At 35.5% G+C, this 18,100-nt stretch overlaps 1 protein-coding gene across 4 annotated transcripts in view; it reads right to left on the bottom strand.

The window, feature by feature from the left end:
- Nucleotides 1-18,100, bottom strand: part of FAM172A (family with sequence similarity 172 member A) — a 419,583-nt gene that overhangs the window by 362,875 nt on the left and 38,608 nt on the right. For all 4 annotated transcript variants that reach the window (XM_040622090.1, XM_040622091.1, XM_040622092.1 and 1 more), the window contains 2 exons: nt 14,346-14,447; nt 9,889-9,989 (listed from right to left, as the gene is read on the bottom strand). In XM_040622090.1, the coding sequence (XP_040478024.1) occupies nt 9,889-9,989; nt 14,346-14,447 (203 nt within the window). The remainder of the gene's footprint in view (nt 1-9,888; nt 9,990-14,345; nt 14,448-18,100) is intronic.

The raw sequence follows: 18,100 nt of genomic DNA, 5'->3' as shown, positions 1-18,100 counted from the left end.
CTTCTGCACAGCCAAGGAAATAGTCAAGAAAACAGGCAGCCCACGGAATGGCAGAAGATATTTGCAAATGATACTACAGATAAAAGACTGGTATCCAAGATCTACAAAGAACTTCTCAAACTCAATACGCAAGAAACGAATAAATCATAAAATGGGCAGAAGATATGAACAGACACTTTTCCAATGAAGACATACAAATGGCTAACAGACACATGAAAAATGTTCAAAATCATTAAAATTCAAATCAAAACCACACTAAGATACCACCTTATGCCAGTTAGAATGACAAAAATTGACAAGGCAAGAAACAACAATTGCTGGAGAGAATGTGGAGAAAGGGGATCCCTCCTACACTGTTGGTGGGAATGCAAGTTGGTACAGCCACTCTGGAAAACAGTGTGGAGGTCCCTTAAAAAGTTAAAAATTGAGCTACCCTATGACCCAGCCATTGCACTACTGGGTATTTACCCCAACGATACAGACGTAGTGAAGAGAAGGGCCATATGCACCCCAATGTTCACAGCAGCATTGTCCACAATAGTTAAATCATGGAAGGAACCGATATGCCCTTCAACAGATGACTGGATTAAGAAGCTGTGGTCCATATACACAATGGAATATTACTCAGCTATCAGAAAGAACGAGTTCTCAACATTTGCTGCAACATGGATGGCACTGGAGGAGATAATGCTAAGTGAAATAAGTCATGCAGAGAAAGACAATTATCATATGATTTCTCTCATCTATGGAACATAAGAACTAGGAAGATCGGTAGGGGAAGAAATGGATAAACAAAGGGGGGTAATCAGAAGGGGGAGTGAAGCATGGGAGACTATGGACTCTGAGAAACAAACTGAGGGCTTCAGAGGGGAGGGGGGTGGGGGAACAGGATGGACTGGTGATGGGTGGTGGTGGGGGGGCACGTACTGCATGGAGCACTGGGTGTTATACGCAACTAATGAATCATTGAACTTTACATCAAAAACCAGGGATGTACTGTATGGTGACTAACAGAATATAATAAAAAAACATTAAAAAAATATGATCAATGCTACTGGGTTCATAGTTTTATTTAATTTTTTGCATTTAGAACTTTGATCAATTTGGAGTTCATTCTGGTGTACACTGTGATTATTGGTCAAATTTTATATTCTTACAAATGATTATTAATTACTTAAAGTTCCTTTTCCCCCAGTGATTTACAACTGCACTATAATATAAACTGTATTTCCATGTGTATTTGAACTTTCAAAGTATTTGTGGGCTTTATATTCTATTCAGTTGGGTCTGTGTTTGCTCATATGTCAATGCCACATTGTTTTTGAGAGGCTTACAGTTTTTCTCAGTTGGGTTTTCTCATTATTTCAGTGACTACTTCCTCAATTCTAAGATGTGTAATTACTAATACCACCCTAGCTATATAGTATCCCACTTGTAAGAATGGATGCTAAAGAGAGATGGAAGTCAAAGGAAAATGCTAACCAACTCTGGGCTGATGGTCAGGTCTTCATCTCTACCACAGAAGTTAAATTTGAGGGGTGCCTGCGTGGCTCAGTCATTAAGTGTCTGCCTTTGGCTCAGGTCATGATCCCAGGGTCCTGGGATTGAGCCCCACATTGGGCTCCCTGCTCAGTGGGAAGCCTGCTTCTCCCTCTCCCACTCCCCCTGCTTGTGTTCCCTCTCTTGCTGTCTCTCTCTCTGTCAAATAAATAAATAAAATCTTTAAAAAAAAAAAAAGAAGTTAAATTTGATGTCAGTAATAAGTAGACTAAGAGAGAAAGGGGAAAAGAATAACTAGAAATTAAACCTTTATAATATTAATAATAAAGGTAAGTTATAAATCTTAAACAGAGCAGTTCTATTTTTATTTCATACTCCTAACCCTTGCATGGCATATTTAAGAATATAAAATGATATCATATGTATGTATCTTACTAATTCATCACCACTGTATGAATAATTTTATTTGCACTTTATAGTGGGGGATCAAAAACATTTTTCTGAAGTCATACAGTTAGTATTGACCAAAACTAGGACCCATATTTCTGGATGGCTAGCCATTCTTTTCTATCAGAACATAAGATCTGTGAATTTCACATTATATGAAGGTATTAATTATACACAATCACATTGTATTTGAAGATTTTAATATTAAAATGATAATTTATATCATTGTTCCTTAAGTTGCTCCTATTCCAGGTACCTAAATATGGCAACTGGAAAAAACCCTAGGAGAGGAAGATGGCAGTGGAGTAGGAGGACCCTAGGCTCACCCCAACCCACAAATACAACTTGGTAACTATCAAATCATCCTAATTATCCCAGAAATCAACCTGACCACTGACAGAACAAACTCCACAACTAAAGGGAGATAAAAAAACAAACAAAATCCTAAAAACAAAAAACAAAATAAAACAAAACACACAGAAAGAAGGTAGGAAGTGCGGAGACATGGTTTAGGGGAGAAGAAGATCATGGCTGCTGTAGAGGGGAGGGAGCTGTGGTCACAGAGAAAGGGTGAGAGAGAGGAGCATACAGGGGAATGCACAGGAGAGTATTTCTCCATAGCCGTTGGCTTGGAAAATGAGAGGGGTTGAATTTCCTGAGTTCTTAGAACCAGCAACCCCTTAATGCCTGGAGTTCTAAAGATTAGTGGGCTTGGCTGGGATAGAGCCTGGATGGCATTGCAGTACTCTTGAAAAGAAGGCTGGCGAACAAGGGGGGGGGCAGTGAGCATGGAAACATTGATCTTAAGAACACCTGGTGCACATAGTGGGGAGATTATTTCTCTTCTCGGAGCATGTTGCTAAGAGGCAGCATTCACAAATACAGGGCTCCTGGAATAAAGGAGCTGGCCAATGCCATTTCTCTCCCCCATCCCTCACCATAAACACAAGCCACCTATGGGAAGCACCAAAGCATGAACACTGGCTGCCTAACTTACTTAAACTAAGCCTCACCTGCCTGCAGTCCATGGAATTACCTTTCCAGTCACACTTGTGTCAGTCCCAGCCCAGTGGGCCCCTCCAACAGGAGACCAGCATAAACCCCTGCTTACACCACATCTCCCAACAATAGAGTTCTGCAGGGCCTCAGTTCTGGTGGAGGTGGTGACAGGTCTCATTTCACAAGCAGACTAGAGCACACCTAGTTAAAACTCACCACATTCTGGCCAGGGACCAAACAGTACCAACAGCAGACAAGAAGAGTCACTGCAGGCAACTGGCCTGAAGGACACAGCAGCCAGAACACAACAGTATAGCACACTCAGAACACACTAGAGACACTCCCAAAAGTGCCAGGCCCCAGGCATTACATGACCTCTTCTTTATAAAGCTATTACTTTCAGTAACAGGAGACATACCTGGCTTTGCTAATACAGAGAAGCACACAGAGACTTAAACGAAATGAGAAGACAGAGGAATTTATCCCAAATGAAAGAACAAGATATGGTCATGGCCTGAGATCTAAACAAAACAGTTATAAATAACATGACTAATGGAGAATTTAAAGCAGCAATCATAAGGATACTCACTGGACTTGAGAAAAGAATGGAAGACATCAGTGAGACCCTTAACACAGAGATAAAAGACTTAAAAAAAGATTCAGAGATGAAGAGTGAAATAAATGAGATTAAAAACATGCTTGACGCAATGAACAGCAGACTGGAAGAAGCATAGGCGTGAACTGGTGACATAGAAGACAAAGTAAGGGAAAGCCATGAAGCTGAACAAAAGAGAGAAAGAACAATTATGCAAAATGAGAACAGACTTAGGGAACTTAGTGACCACATCAAATGTAATAATATTCACATTATAGGAGTTTCAAAAGAAGACAGAGAAAAGGGGGCAGAAAATTTATTTGAAGAAATAATAAGTGAAAACTTCCCTAATCTGGGGAAGGAAACAGACATCCAGATCCAAAAGGCACAGAGAACTCCCATCAAAATCAACAAAAGCAGGCGAACACCAAGACATGTTGTAATTAAATTGGCAAAATATAGTGATAAAGAAAAAAATCTTAAAAGAAACAAGACAAAAGAAGACATTAACTTATAAGGGAAAACCCATAAGGCTAGTAGGAGATTTTTCAACAGAACGCGGCAAGCCAAAAGGCAGTGGCATGATATATTCAAAGTGCTGAACGGGAAAAGTCTGCAGCCAAGAATACTATATCCAGCAAGGCTATCATTCAGAATAAAAGGAGAGATAAAGAGTTTCCCAAAGAAACAAAAGCTAAAGGAGTTCATGACCACTAAACCAGCTGTACAAAAAATGTTAAAGGGGACTGTTTGAGTGAAAAGGAGAGACCAAAAGTGACAGTATAAAGGCAGCAAACACAAAAGCAGAAAAAAGAAATATTCCTGTAAAAAATCAGTCAAGGAACTCACAAAATAAAAGGATATAAAATATCCTTAAATTGTGGGGAGGAGAAGAGGAAAGAATGGGTTCAAACTTAAATGACTATCAACTTAATAGACTGCTATATGCTGAAGAGTATATATACAAACCTAATGGTAACCAAAATCAAAAGCCATTAATAAAAATGCAAAGAATAAAGAGAAAGAAATCCAAATATATCACTAAAGAAAATCAGAAAAACATGAGAGACAAGTAAGGATCAGAGAAAACCAAGAAATCAAAGAAGAAGTAAAAAATTACATGGAGAAAAATGAAAATGAAAACCCAAAGGTACAAAATCTCCTTGAAGCAGCAAAAGTGGTTCTAAGAGGAAAGTATATGGCAATACAGGTCTACCTCAAGAAGCAAGAAAAATCTTAAATAAACAACCTAACATAACACCTAATGGAGCTAGAAAAAGAACAACAAATGAAGCCTAAAGCCAGTAGAAGGAAAGAAATAATAAAGACTAGGGCAGAAATATATAATATAGAAACTAAAATAATCAGATCAATAAAACCAGGAGCTGGTTCTTGGGGAAAAAAAAAATCAATAAAACATAAATCTCTAGCCAGATTTAGCAAAAAGAAAAGAGAAAGGACTCAAATAAAATCACAAATGAGAGAGGAGAAATAACACCCAACACCAGAGAAATACAAACAATTATAAGAGATTATGAAAAGCTATACACCAACAAACTGGACAACCTAGAAGAAATAGGTAAATTCCTAGAAACACTAAATTACCAAAACTGAAAGAGCAAGACATAGAAAATTTGAACAGATTGACACCTGCAAAGAAACTGAATCAGTAATCAAAAAACTCCCAACAAATGTAAGTATAGGACCAGATGGCGTCACAGGTGAAAAAAAAATTATGCCCTTAGTTTTTGTGTGATTCTAGTCAAGAATAAAAAGCCATGCTTATAAGACTATCTAATCACTGCTATTCTCTTATTAAGCACATTGACAATTTATTCTTTTTTTTTTTAAGATTTTATTTATTTATTCGACAGAGATAGAGACAGCCAGAGAGAGAGGGAACACAAGCAGGGGGAGTGGGAGAGGAAGAAGCAGGCTATTAGCGGAAGAGCCTGATGTGGGGCTCGATCCCATAACACTGGGATCACGCCCTGAGCCGAAGGCAGACGCTTAACCGCTGTGCCACCCAGGTGCCCCGACAATTTATTAATTCTTAAAAAGGTAATTAAGATAAATATTAAAGGAAATGCAAAGACTGAAATTAGTTAAGAAAATGAATAGTAATTAATAGTAATTCAGCATTGACATGAAAGAGATAGTTGGGAAAATTTCACAAATTACATGCTGGGTTTTACAAATGACGCCTAAAGCCTAAATTCTACTTACTACTTAACATGATAGCCTTTGGAGTCTTCCTGATTGAGCCTACCAGAAACATTATTCTCTGGCATTCAACTCCAGTATATATACTGAAGAATTTTATTTTGAAAATTACCCTTTCACACCACTCTCCCACATCCTTAAACCCTGACAGTATCTTTCTAAATTTAGATACATTATCCAAACTTATTATAGGCTATATATTTTTATCAAGCTATATGTAGATAGTAAAAAAAAAAAAAAAAAGACATATTAGCAAAAGCATTTGACTATAAAAACGTAACTATGTGAATGCAAAGAGTATTCTTTTGTGTAGTTATGGAACTGCATTCTAAAAACAAACTGACATCTCAGTTTATTTTACTTACACAATAAGTTTAATTTACACAGAAATGACAGAGCATTTCAGGAGCAAGTCTTAAAAACAATTTCTGCTGAATGACTGCTATAATAATCTCCTTAAGAGAGAAATAAACATAAACTAAAACGGCAGTTGTGAAACATACATAGAAGCTTTCTAGTGAAGACAAAACTCGACATTTAGTAGGAACAAACTAAAAGAAAAAAAAAAAAACCAGAAACGGTTTTGGTTTAGATTGTTGGCTAAAGTCAGAATCTGTATCCTTAAAACTTCCATCTTAAGCATATTAGAAGCTATTTATTAAGGCAGGCTCCTAGGCAATAAACTCAAATTGCACTATCTTCTGAATTCCACCGTATCCATCAATGAGGAGAAAGGAGGTTCTTCAGTGTTTCTGTGTCCAGGACGTGGTGAGATGCTTTCTACAAGTTCTCACTTAACTGCAACTAGCGACCTCACTGGTAACATGAAGTACTAAATTTTTCCAGAATTTAAATGCAAACCTTATTTGTCTTCTAGGAACTTTAGACAGTTATACAAGAACTTCTGTTTTCTGAATTATAGCAAATTAAGTCTAGAGTTTGACTATGAAGAAATAAAAATTTTCCAACACAACATGTCACAAATACAGACTACCTTTAATCAAATAATTTTAATCAGCAAAACTATAATTGTCTGAAATTCTTAGAAATTAAATGGGAATTAGAGTAAAATAATTGAAAATTGCTTAGTTTACAAATGGCATAAATTATCAATAGCATATCATTCTCCTTTCTTCCAATAAGAAAATATATCTTTATGTTCAAATTCCTAAAATCAAGAAATTTCCTAAAATGCATAGGTCTAGAATTTATAGTTTACATATTTGTATCATACTCATTTTCTATTCAACGACTACCATGAGAACACAGGAAATTTCCCCAAACTGCTGAAAGACAAGCATTAAAAAATACTGTAATAAATTTAAGAGAAAGGAAGCAAACTCATGCCATTAGTTTACCAACATTTTTTAATTCTATTTTATTATTTTTAACTTAATTTTTAATCTTGCTAAATGGCACGTTCACATTTAAAATCACCTTAATTTGTTCTTGGAAGAAGGCAAGATAGGCAGAAAAAGAGAATGAGAACAAAGGAAATTGAGAAAAGAAAAAGACAAACAGTGGTAGAGGAGATGAGAGAAGGCTTCCTAGGAGACATCAGAGCCAAAACCTGAACACAGGTGGAGGTAGGGGGTATAATGAACAAGTGAGCAAGGGCATTTCAAAGACAAAAAACAGCATGCGATAAAAGTACAAGGTATGAATGAAGGACAGTAAGGTGGTTAAATATGGAAGGCAAAGCTCAGGAATGGAAATGAAGGAATATGGACAAAAAGGTCCACCTATGCATTATTAAATCCCACCGTAATGAACATCAAACAAATGTACCATAGTGAAAATTGTCATTATTCGTATGTAACTAGAACTCATACATCTCCATCCTAAAAAGTAGGAAATGAAATTCAATTAATAAGCAACCTTCAACAGTGAGATTAGTAACGAAAACAAGTATTTCAAACGAGACATGAGAAGCAAGATAGCAGGGAACAAAATGCTAACAACCAGACTTCCCTTCTCTAATCCTTGGATCTTTTATTGTGACAATTTATGCTAGAAGGTTGTATTTACTTTTGATAAATATATCGGGAAGTAAATGGGATTGGTACTTGAAGCTCAGGGGTCCACTGATCTAAATTTGAAGTACACTGCATTACAGAAAAAATCCTGTGATTTGGGGTGATCGTTTGGGGCCAACTTGATCATGAACACAAATGTTGATGCAGGCACAGGAGGTGGGGCATCTAGATAATGCAGAATATTTTCTCTCTATATATAATTGTCAAAGTGAAACTTCAAAATACTTTATCATGGAGTAAGAGCCACCAAAAATTAAACCTGTGATGATCCATACGTCCAAAGAACGTAAGGTAGGAGATCCTAGAAAGAGGGAATCACTTGTACATGGATAATCCAATAAGACACAGTTGCTAAGTTTTGATAGAGATGATGCTAGGGGGTAGAGGTTAAGGGTGAAAGAGATGCAGATGCCAAAAAGGACAAAGTTTGTTTAGAGAACAGCACCTGTCCAAGTGAACAAATATTTGTGGCTCATGGAAAAGAGTAAACTGTAAGCCCCATTTAAAAATAAAACAAAACAAAACAAACATCCCCAGTTCTTCTGTAAGGTCACATACTATGGATACTCTAGAATCAACATAATATTAGCCTGCAGCATATAATTAATTCACATGGAAATGGGCAAGCATCTCATGTGCAGCAGAAATTATTCAGGGCATTAATTATACTTAAGCTATAAATGCTAAAGAACAATGTCAAGAACTTCGAAGGGCCTGAGATTTTATCCCGTTTGCAAGCTAACAAGTTAGCCTGCTACTATTTCATGGATACTGGCAAAAGACACTAGACTCCTGTGTCAGAGACAAAAGAATTTATTACTCAAGGTATATAGCAAGCAACATGAGCTTATTTCCATCTCTTTCTTTTGTCCTTCAAAACCCAAAAAGGCAATGTGGACAGGCTAAGGATAGAGACTAAGCACACAGTGGGACTCTATCATAGCTGAGGAACCTTAAAATTTATGAACCCCAATCTCATAAGGGGGGTGCTAGCAAACCTGCTCATTCTTTGCCACCAGTGGGGGATGGGAAGAGCATTTTCTTGGATAGCAAACAAATCTGCTCTCTGCCTTGGAGGAAGACACAATCTCTGTCTTCCAAGCTGTCTCCTATACAAACACTCTCAAAAAGATAGTCCACAACAAAAGCTGTCAGTGTCTTTGCTCAGACACATGCGGAAATGCAATCCATGGAGAACTGTCGCCCAGCAAACATAAACTAAGTTTCATATATTCTTTATGCTACTGTTTAACCAAGTAATTCATTCTGACTAGTTTTTTAAAGAACCAAAACAGGAATATAGGAACTTCAGCTTTTCCTTAGAGAACTAAAGTAGTATATAGTTATCACACTAAACAAATGTGTCCATATGCATTTTATTAAAATTACTTACCATGACACAGAATGAAAAAAACTTTTGGTTTAACAGAACATTCACCTGAATGACAAATGACACTTTCAAGGGTTCTTCCCAGTGGTACCATGTGAGGAACCTAACTAGTCACAAGGCCTAAGCCTTCATCAAGTCAACGTTAAGTAGGTTAGACCCAATTTATTAGCCAAACTAGTATCAATCTTCTTCACACAGATAAGCACCTTTTTTTTAACCTTTACTGAGGAATAACTGACTGTGATGATTTGATATATACATACATTGGAGAATGATAAACAAGATTAACAACACATCCATCACCTCATATAATTAACATAGGTAACACTTTTCTTTTTTTAAAGATAAGCACTTAAAAGAACACTTATTCCTCCTGGCATGGCAGAGGATTCAACCTCTTAAAAACATTTAAAAGATAAAATTTGGCATGAATTTCTTTTCTGATGTAGTGACTCACTACAAAATATTAAGATCATGGGAAGGATATGTTTACATAAAAACATAAACTTTGAAACTGAGAATATGTTTCAAACATAACCACTGAAATAATCAAACAAAAAATGCAAAACATTTTTTAAATCACTTTTTTTTAAAGAAAGACTTCATGAACTGCTTTAGCTTCAAAACCTTTATTCTGACTATTCAAAATTGAAAAAAAAAAAAAAAAAACAAGTTTAAAGTTGAATATATGACCATACCTCTCCTAGAGCTTCGTATCTTTTCTGGTTCCACCTGTGCAGGTCTTCTCGGTAGTTAAAAACAAATGGTTCTCCAGTTTTTATGTGTCTTAACTGCCCCTCTAGAAGATAAACAAATAGTACTGCTATGATTCAGAGTATGTTTATAATGATATGAAATATATAACAAATAATGACTGATAAAAATTTAATATAACTTTCTCAGAAGTTTCATTTTTTTCTTTACATTTTTCCTTCAAATATCAACATGATGCAAACATCTAAATATTATAAAAGAATGGCCCCAACTACTCAAATGCTGCGCCTTTTGACCTTCATTTCTCTAAAGCAAATTAACAACATATAAGGGCCTATAATGTATACGGATCTTGGCTAGCTACAGCTGTGAACATGGTCCCAGTTCCTAAGCTTAGAGGTTACTGGAGGAGTAGAAGCATGAATAACAAAAAGTTAAGCAACTTTTCAGGAAGTTAACAAGAATGAGGTAAGTCAACAATCTAAAAACTGCCACAGCCAACTCATGTAGACAATAAAGTCTAAAATGAGTTTGGAAAAATGAAAGATCCCTATAGGTTAGAAGAGGTTTAGATGTTCCAATGAGATTTCTCAACTAGGCCCTGTAGTATGGTTAAGTTTTTAAATGAACATCGGAGAAAAGCAGAGAGCCAACACCGGTTTGGACTGTCAAGTCAGGCACACTCAATTCAGAGATTTTACTGATAATAACTTTGCTAGTAATATCAAGAGAATAAGCAATCAAGAGGCACAGGCAAAAAACAGCAGGAGAGGTCCGGGACAGCCTGGGTATTTCTTCCCAGGTCCTTCCCTCTCACTGCCAGCACTCTCTGGTCCGAAGTAGGGGGGTCTCTAAGTGAAGCAAAAGGGTCACCTCATACATTGGTGAGCATTTGATTATAAAATACTTCAATTTTATATGCCAGAGAGTGGTACCGCTTCTATATTCTTCAGAGAAATATACTTCAAATATCCACAGATTATGTTTGTTTACCACAAGCAATGCCAACCCAGTCATCCTGCTCAAAGTGTTCCATAGATAAAGACTCTGCTTATAGTAAACATTAGTCTGCGTTCACTAAAAGATTACATTATCAGCAAGTTTATAAGGAGAAAAGACCAGGCTACCTGTGTTCTTTCTGTCCCAGAAGTGTTCTGCTGGTAATCAGGAGAGAAACAGACCACAGGCCAATTACTTTAACCTACTCCCCCCTGCCTCTACCCAGCAATTTAAACAAAAATGTGAAAAATGGACAGAACACTCAAATAACAGCGAACAACCCATTTTAACAGCAACAAAAAGAAGTACTGAGCCAAACTGCAGAACACTGGAGAACATGTTGGGATAAAAAACCAGAAGGCTCAAACTACTGGGTCTGGACTTTATGCTAAGAGCAGTGAGGCACAAGAAAGGGTTTAGAACCCGAAGAGGGACGTGACATGCAGAGTGGAACTTAGTATTTGATTTTTATTCAATGAGGGCATGCAGGAGTGGACAAAATGTTGAAAGGGAAGTTATGGCACTAAAACTGAACCCTGGAAATATACTACTCCAAGTAAAACTACTTCACTATTTTTATGAATCAATTTCACCACATACAAAATTGCCTTTTTAAATAAACAAAATAAGGGCTAATTCTTATTTCTAAAGTTTTTAATACTCTCAACATGAGACATTGTGTTAGATCACTGGAACACCTCTTTTTGTATTCTTTAGGAAAACGGGGCTTGTCAAAATAGTCATTTATAAGCACTAGTGTTAAAAGTGAAAAGAAGGTTGAAAAAAAAGGTGAAAAGAAGGTTAAGAGGCAAAGGAAGTGAACATTCTCATTCAGGAAAAAATATCTGGATCACTTATGTTATATTTCTACTTGCAAATATGGCATTTCTCAAAGGTTTGGACAATCCTTCCAGTGACTGTCAAAGGTCTGATTTAGATTTAGGACACTTTAGCTTAGGGTTCCCTAAAATCAGTTGTAAAATTTCACATGTATACCTAAAATGTGTGCTATTCTGGGAACTGTATCCATATATTTTATCAGATTTGTTACAGAGTTTAGGACCTCCAAGAGGCTATCACTTGCCTAAATGAATTAATAAGTTGAAAGTATTCAGGATAATTCCTGGCATGTATTAAGCGTTCAATAAATATCAGGTATTATGCAAGACGGTATTCAAACTCAAGTCCAATTATTTTTTTTAGTGACACAAAAGTGTGCTGCCTCATAATAATGCACCAGAGCAGAGCGAGTATAGGTGAGGGGAAAAGGGGAAAAGCCTTCAACTTCATCAGCAAGGACATCTGAGCTGGGCCCTACGCAATACAACAATGGGAAACACAAGGTGTATTTGAAAAGGCACAGTGATTTCAAAGAATAAGTTATCAATTTGATGCAGGTAAAAACAATCTCTTCCCCTTTGTTACAAATTGTTTGGCTTACAATAAAATTTGTATCCAAATTCTTCTTTTACCCAACTACTTTAGAATCCTTTAGAAAAAATTAGAAACTCCTTCAATCAGTTAATGAAAGTTTAATTTCAAAGCTTTCGTAAGAGTTTTTGCTATCATAAAGTTAAAAAAGAAGTCCCCAAAGATACTAAGTTAGAATTGCCCTTTTAGGGGTTTAGTATCGAAACCCAATTTTCTGTTTCCAAAACCTCACCTCTTTGAAAAAATATTCACCATTAACCCAAATTCAAAGGTGAACTGTATCAGGCTAAAAAGAGATCCTTAAAAGTGACGTTGTCTCCTTCGAATGCAAGCATTTCTGCCTCATACTGTTAGTCTATGTTTATGCAAGACAATGTCCAAGAGCCTTATAAAATAAATGGTAGGTGTGTGCAAGGATGCACACACATTTGAGGTATACATACATGAAACGGTACATGTGTATGCAAAGGTATAGGTATGTACATAAATGTGAATGCAAGGTAAGTACATGCAAGGCTGTACAAGTGCGTGAAAAGATGTGTGTATGTATCTGGTAAAAAAGGAGAACATAAAAGTATATTGCTTTTGGAGCACCTGGCTGGCTCAGTTGGTAGAGCATGCAACTCTTGATCTCAGGGTCATGAGTTCAAGCCCCATATTGGGTATGGAGCCTACTTTAAAAAAAAAAAAATTGCATTCCTTCTTTGTTTTTTAATCACTTCAAGAAATATTCATGGAAGATGAAACATAGACTTCAGTGAAAACTGATGTCCTATATCCATAAAGCAAACATAGTTCTATGATTTACCCACAATACTAACATCCCACCCAATTCCTGTTCTGAAGGAATCTAGGAATCATTTTAAAGGAAGAAAGAATTTTAGTCTCAATGCCCATTTGGTTCTGTTAATTAAAATACAAAGAAATTTGAAAAAAACAAAATAGTACTACTCATACATATCTTGGCATTAAGATATCCTTTATTAAAAAGCATGAAAATTAATGTCAGAAAAGAGATAAAAGTTTCTAATACCATCTGTTTAAAATCAATTAATCTTCCGATACACAGAGACTGTCAGTATAAATCCTGACACCTATAACTGTTATTAAAAAGGGATATCCACTACTACAATGATAACAAATCACCCAATTTAGTTGATGTGGAGCAACAAATAGAAAGCTACAACTTAAATGCTACCAAACCTGTAACAACAGTACTCTTCAAATGTAACGGTTTGTTATTAATTCAGTGATTCATAATTCTGTGTTCTAGAAACATCTTTGTAACTTATGGTATGTTCTTCCAAACCCCAAGTGCAAAGTCTTTCTTATTCAGAATTTAATTAATGAATTTTAAAATAAACATGGTGACTGGGTGGCTCAGTCAGTTAAGCATCTGCCTTTGGCTCAGATCAGGATCTTGGGGTCCCGAGATTGAGTTTCGTGTAGGGCTCTCTGCTCAGCAGGGAGTTTGCCTCTGTTTCTCTGCCTCTCATTCTTGCTCTCACTCTCTCTCAAATAGATAGATAGATGATAGATAGATAGATAGATAGATAGATAATCTTTTAAAAAAATAAAATAAATTTTAAAATAAGGATGTTGCCTGAAAAAATCATGGAAAACTGAGTATAATGCTTTAAAATATCATCATAGATGATAATTGCTAACCACTTCATTTTAAATATGTGGAAAAAATATTTAAATATAGCCTCTTTCCACGTAATTTAATTGGAGTTCCAATTGGATGCCAGAGAGTTGAAAGCTCAGGGTTGAAATACATTAAGTTAAATCAAATTCAAGTCCGTTGGCTTAAGTGACTTGATAATTATGGGAAATTATAATTTGGTTCTTTTGCTTGAGTGACGAATTTCACCATGAAGGGATAAGTCATTATTTTTTAAATGAATTACATAAAATGTTTTAACTGGCAAATAAAAATAGCAAATAGTATCTGTCCTATGATTCTATTAGCATGATAAATAAATCTTGTATGTAGCATACAACCACTTACTTTCATTAAAAGCATATTCAAATCCTTCCAGGGTATCAGGAAAATCAAGAGGTGGTTCATCTTTTTTCATTAGTTCATCCAAATCAATCCTAGATAATAAATCTAGAAAAGAATATGAAATGCACTTACATTCATTTTCTTAGTAACAAAGTCATATTTTAGTAACAAAGTTAATAACAAGGATTACATTTTTGATTATTTTACATATTTTTCTGTTCTACTAGATTATTTTTTATGTGTTGCCTTATTGATAATGTTTTTAAAATTTTAAGTTCCCCAAGTGCTACATCATGACAATATCAAAAGCACTTTCAAAATCATAATTCCCAAAACAATCACAATTTTAGATCCTATGTACCACTATAGTGAATTAGTAACTTCTTCCCCTCAAAATATTCAGCTATTAATGTGTATCTTACTAACCTCCATCTATAGTTTTAAAAGTTTCAGGTATTTTAAATGGTCACTAATTCTTATATAAAGATGAAACTACTATTTATGAATAAGGAAACTTACAAATTTAAATGGGGCAATACAGCACATTATTTCATTTTTATAGGAAAAAATCACAATATTAAAATGCAACATGCTAACTGGAGAAAATGTGGTTAACACAACGCAGTCTTTATCTTCATACCATTTGATTCCCACACAACAAAAAAACTGTCAACAAAGTTTTTTAAATAAACATTTTATTTCGAAATGATTTTGGATTTACAGAAAAGTTGAAAGAAAAACAGATGTGTCTGTAGGTCCTTTACCTGGTTTCACCTATTGTTAACATCCTACATTACCAGGGTACATTTGTGAAAGTGAAGAAACCAACATCTGTACGTTCCTATTAACTAAGCCCAGAAATTATTCATCAGGTTTCCCATTAACGTCCATTTCTAGTCCAGGATTCCATCCAGGATACCACACCGCATGCAGCTGCCATGTCTGCCAGGCTCCTCTGGCCTGTGACAGAGTCCAGTCTTTGCCTTTTTTTCATGATCTTGACTCTTTTGAGGAATACTGGTTAGGTATTTTATAGAATGACCCTCAATTTAGGTGTGTTTGATTTTTTTTTTTTTAATTTTGTGATTAGACTAGGGCTACAGGTTTTTAGAAAGACTACTACAGAGGTAAACTGCCCCTCTTATATCGTATCATATCATATCATATCATATCATATCATATCATATCATGGGAAACATGATATCCACGGGACATCACTGGGGATGTTAATCTCCCATCAGTTAGCTATGGCAGTGTCTGTCAGACATCTCAACTATGAAGTTACTATTTCTCCCTTTCCATAATCTATTCCTTGGAAGTGAATAAGTCTAGCCCACTTTCAAGGAGGAAGAGGTGGAATTATACTCTACCTTGTGGAGCAGAGAATACCTATATATATTATTTGTAATTCTTCTGTATGAAATTTTTGTCTCTCTTCCTCCATTTACACATTTATTCAATCTTACTTATATCAGTATGGAATCATGGATATTTATTATATACTCTGGGTTACAATCAATACTACATCATTTATTTTGTTGTTCAAATTGTTCCAGCAATGGCCATGGCTGTAAGCTCTTTCAGCTGTCTCCTGTAACTGTCTGACGTGCTCTTATCTTTTTGTTTTTTAAGTATTTCCTTATTTTGTGTTACCACAAGATGTTTGCTATAGGCTTATCTTTTCCCTGCCCCAGCCTAGACTCAGTCTGTCAACAAGTATTTAATGGTATCTTTTAGGCTCTTATTATAAGATGAGGCAAAAATTCTCACTATATGCCATCAGAGAGTTATATCAAAACTCAGAAAAACAAAAAGATAAACTTCAAATTTATTGTTCTGAAGAAAAGATTTTTTAAAAAAATGTCTAGGTTTCGAGATTTTGCATTCTAACTCAAGTTCCTGAAAAGAAACCAGCTAAAAAAATACAGTCCCTTTTCCTACAAAAGAATTATCTCAGAAGAAACACTTTCTGTCTCTTACATACAGAGATATAACAAATCCATATATATGGAACATCAAAATACGCCAAAGAAAAAAGTAGTTTGTCTACCTCTAGTCTCTAGTCTCTTTCTGTAGGCCATAAAGATAGGCCATCAAAAAAATCATTTTTTAGTACTCTTCAAACTGCTATATCAAATAAACCTCAACTCACATAAAAATATAGCATCTTCAAAATTCTAATACAAAAAATGTTTGTAAATTCTCTAGTAAAATGTAAAATGTCACATAATATGCATACTGGGCTAAAAAGGGGTTATACACGACAAATTTCTGATTCATTAGTGAATTTCTGAACACCATGTAATCCTTTGCAAAACAGAGCAAAATAGAAGATTTTTTAGTAGCAAAAATGGCTTGGAGTGGCTCGAAAATTCTCTTTCCGATGAGTTGAGTCTCCTTCACTTTAGTCATCTACATTTCAAAACTTAGAAACCTTTTAATCAGACACACAGCAACCATCTAATATATAAGCAGATATATTATGTCTAACAGCCATTTTGTCTACCAGCTCAGATCATAAAATGCCACCTAACATCTACATACCAATTTAAAGTTTTCACTTACTTTACCCTACTTGATCATCACAACCCTACAAAACAGTAGCATGTATTATCACCTTCACTGTCTTTCGGATGAGACAATCAGCTCAGAGAGTAAAAATGGCTTGTCCGAAATTATACCTTAATAGTACACCGGGATTAATGGAATAAATGTATTTTCCAATACCTAACTCAATGCTCTTTCAAAATCACCATACTTACTCTATGCGCCATATCAACCCTAAAATATTCTGCCCCCTCTCTTCCGTACCTTATAAAGAATAAAGTTATGAATACAGAAATATGCTTTTGCCTTGTTTGAAATGTTCCTGTGAATGACAAAATGAAAACTAAATAAATAGGCATTCCTCAAACTTCTCCTCTATTAACAAGGGAACCAGATATAGATATTTTTTTATTTCATTAGCATTGAGAAGACATGTAGAAAGAAAATGTCAGAAATTATTTTTCCTGCTTTTTAAAAAGAAAGCAATACCATAAGCTGCATTTTAGACAGAGACTGGGTTCCAAAGACAGTGGATTAGGCGAAAATCAAGTATAATAAAACATTTCCATTAAAAATACCTTCAATCACCTGTAAAATACAGTATGACTGAATCGATATAACTTAAATATGCATCAGATAATAACACAAAACACACCTCTGGTGATTAAAGTGATTAAGGAACTTAGAATTCTAAACTTCAACTAAGCATATGTAATAATTGGGTAAAAATACCACTTGACACCCAAAAGAAATGAAAATAGAGACTTAAAACAGATATTTGTACACTCAAGTTCATAGCAGCATTATTCACAATAGCCAAGAAACAACCTAAGTGTCCAGAGACAGAGAGGAATGGTGTGCTGGTTAATTTTATGTGTCAACTTGACTGAGCCCTGCAGTGCCCAGATACTTGGTTAAACCTTACTCTGAGCGTGTCTGTGAAGGTGTTCCTGTATGAGATTGACATCTGAATCTGGACGAATATGTATATGATACTTTCAAACACTTCTGGAAAACTAACAACATTATGAAATTGGCTGGTTGCTCCTAGGGTCACTGGACAAGGAAGTGGAAAAAATGGACAAATTCAGGAATTCAAATCCCAGCTCAAGCACAGCATAAATAACCTCTAATTTTCTAAGTGTGCCCTGAAGGTAACCCTTATCTCTTGTAGCTGAAGGGCTGAGATTGTTAAAAATCAAGCACAGAAT

Source organism: Ursus maritimus, unplaced genomic scaffold (assembly GCF_017311325.1).
Source record: "Ursus maritimus isolate PB19 unplaced genomic scaffold, ASM1731132v1 scaffold_5, whole genome shotgun sequence".
NCBI lineage: Eukaryota > Metazoa > Chordata > Mammalia > Carnivora > Ursidae > Ursus > Ursus maritimus.
This window is presented reverse-complemented; position numbering and strand designations above follow the sequence as displayed.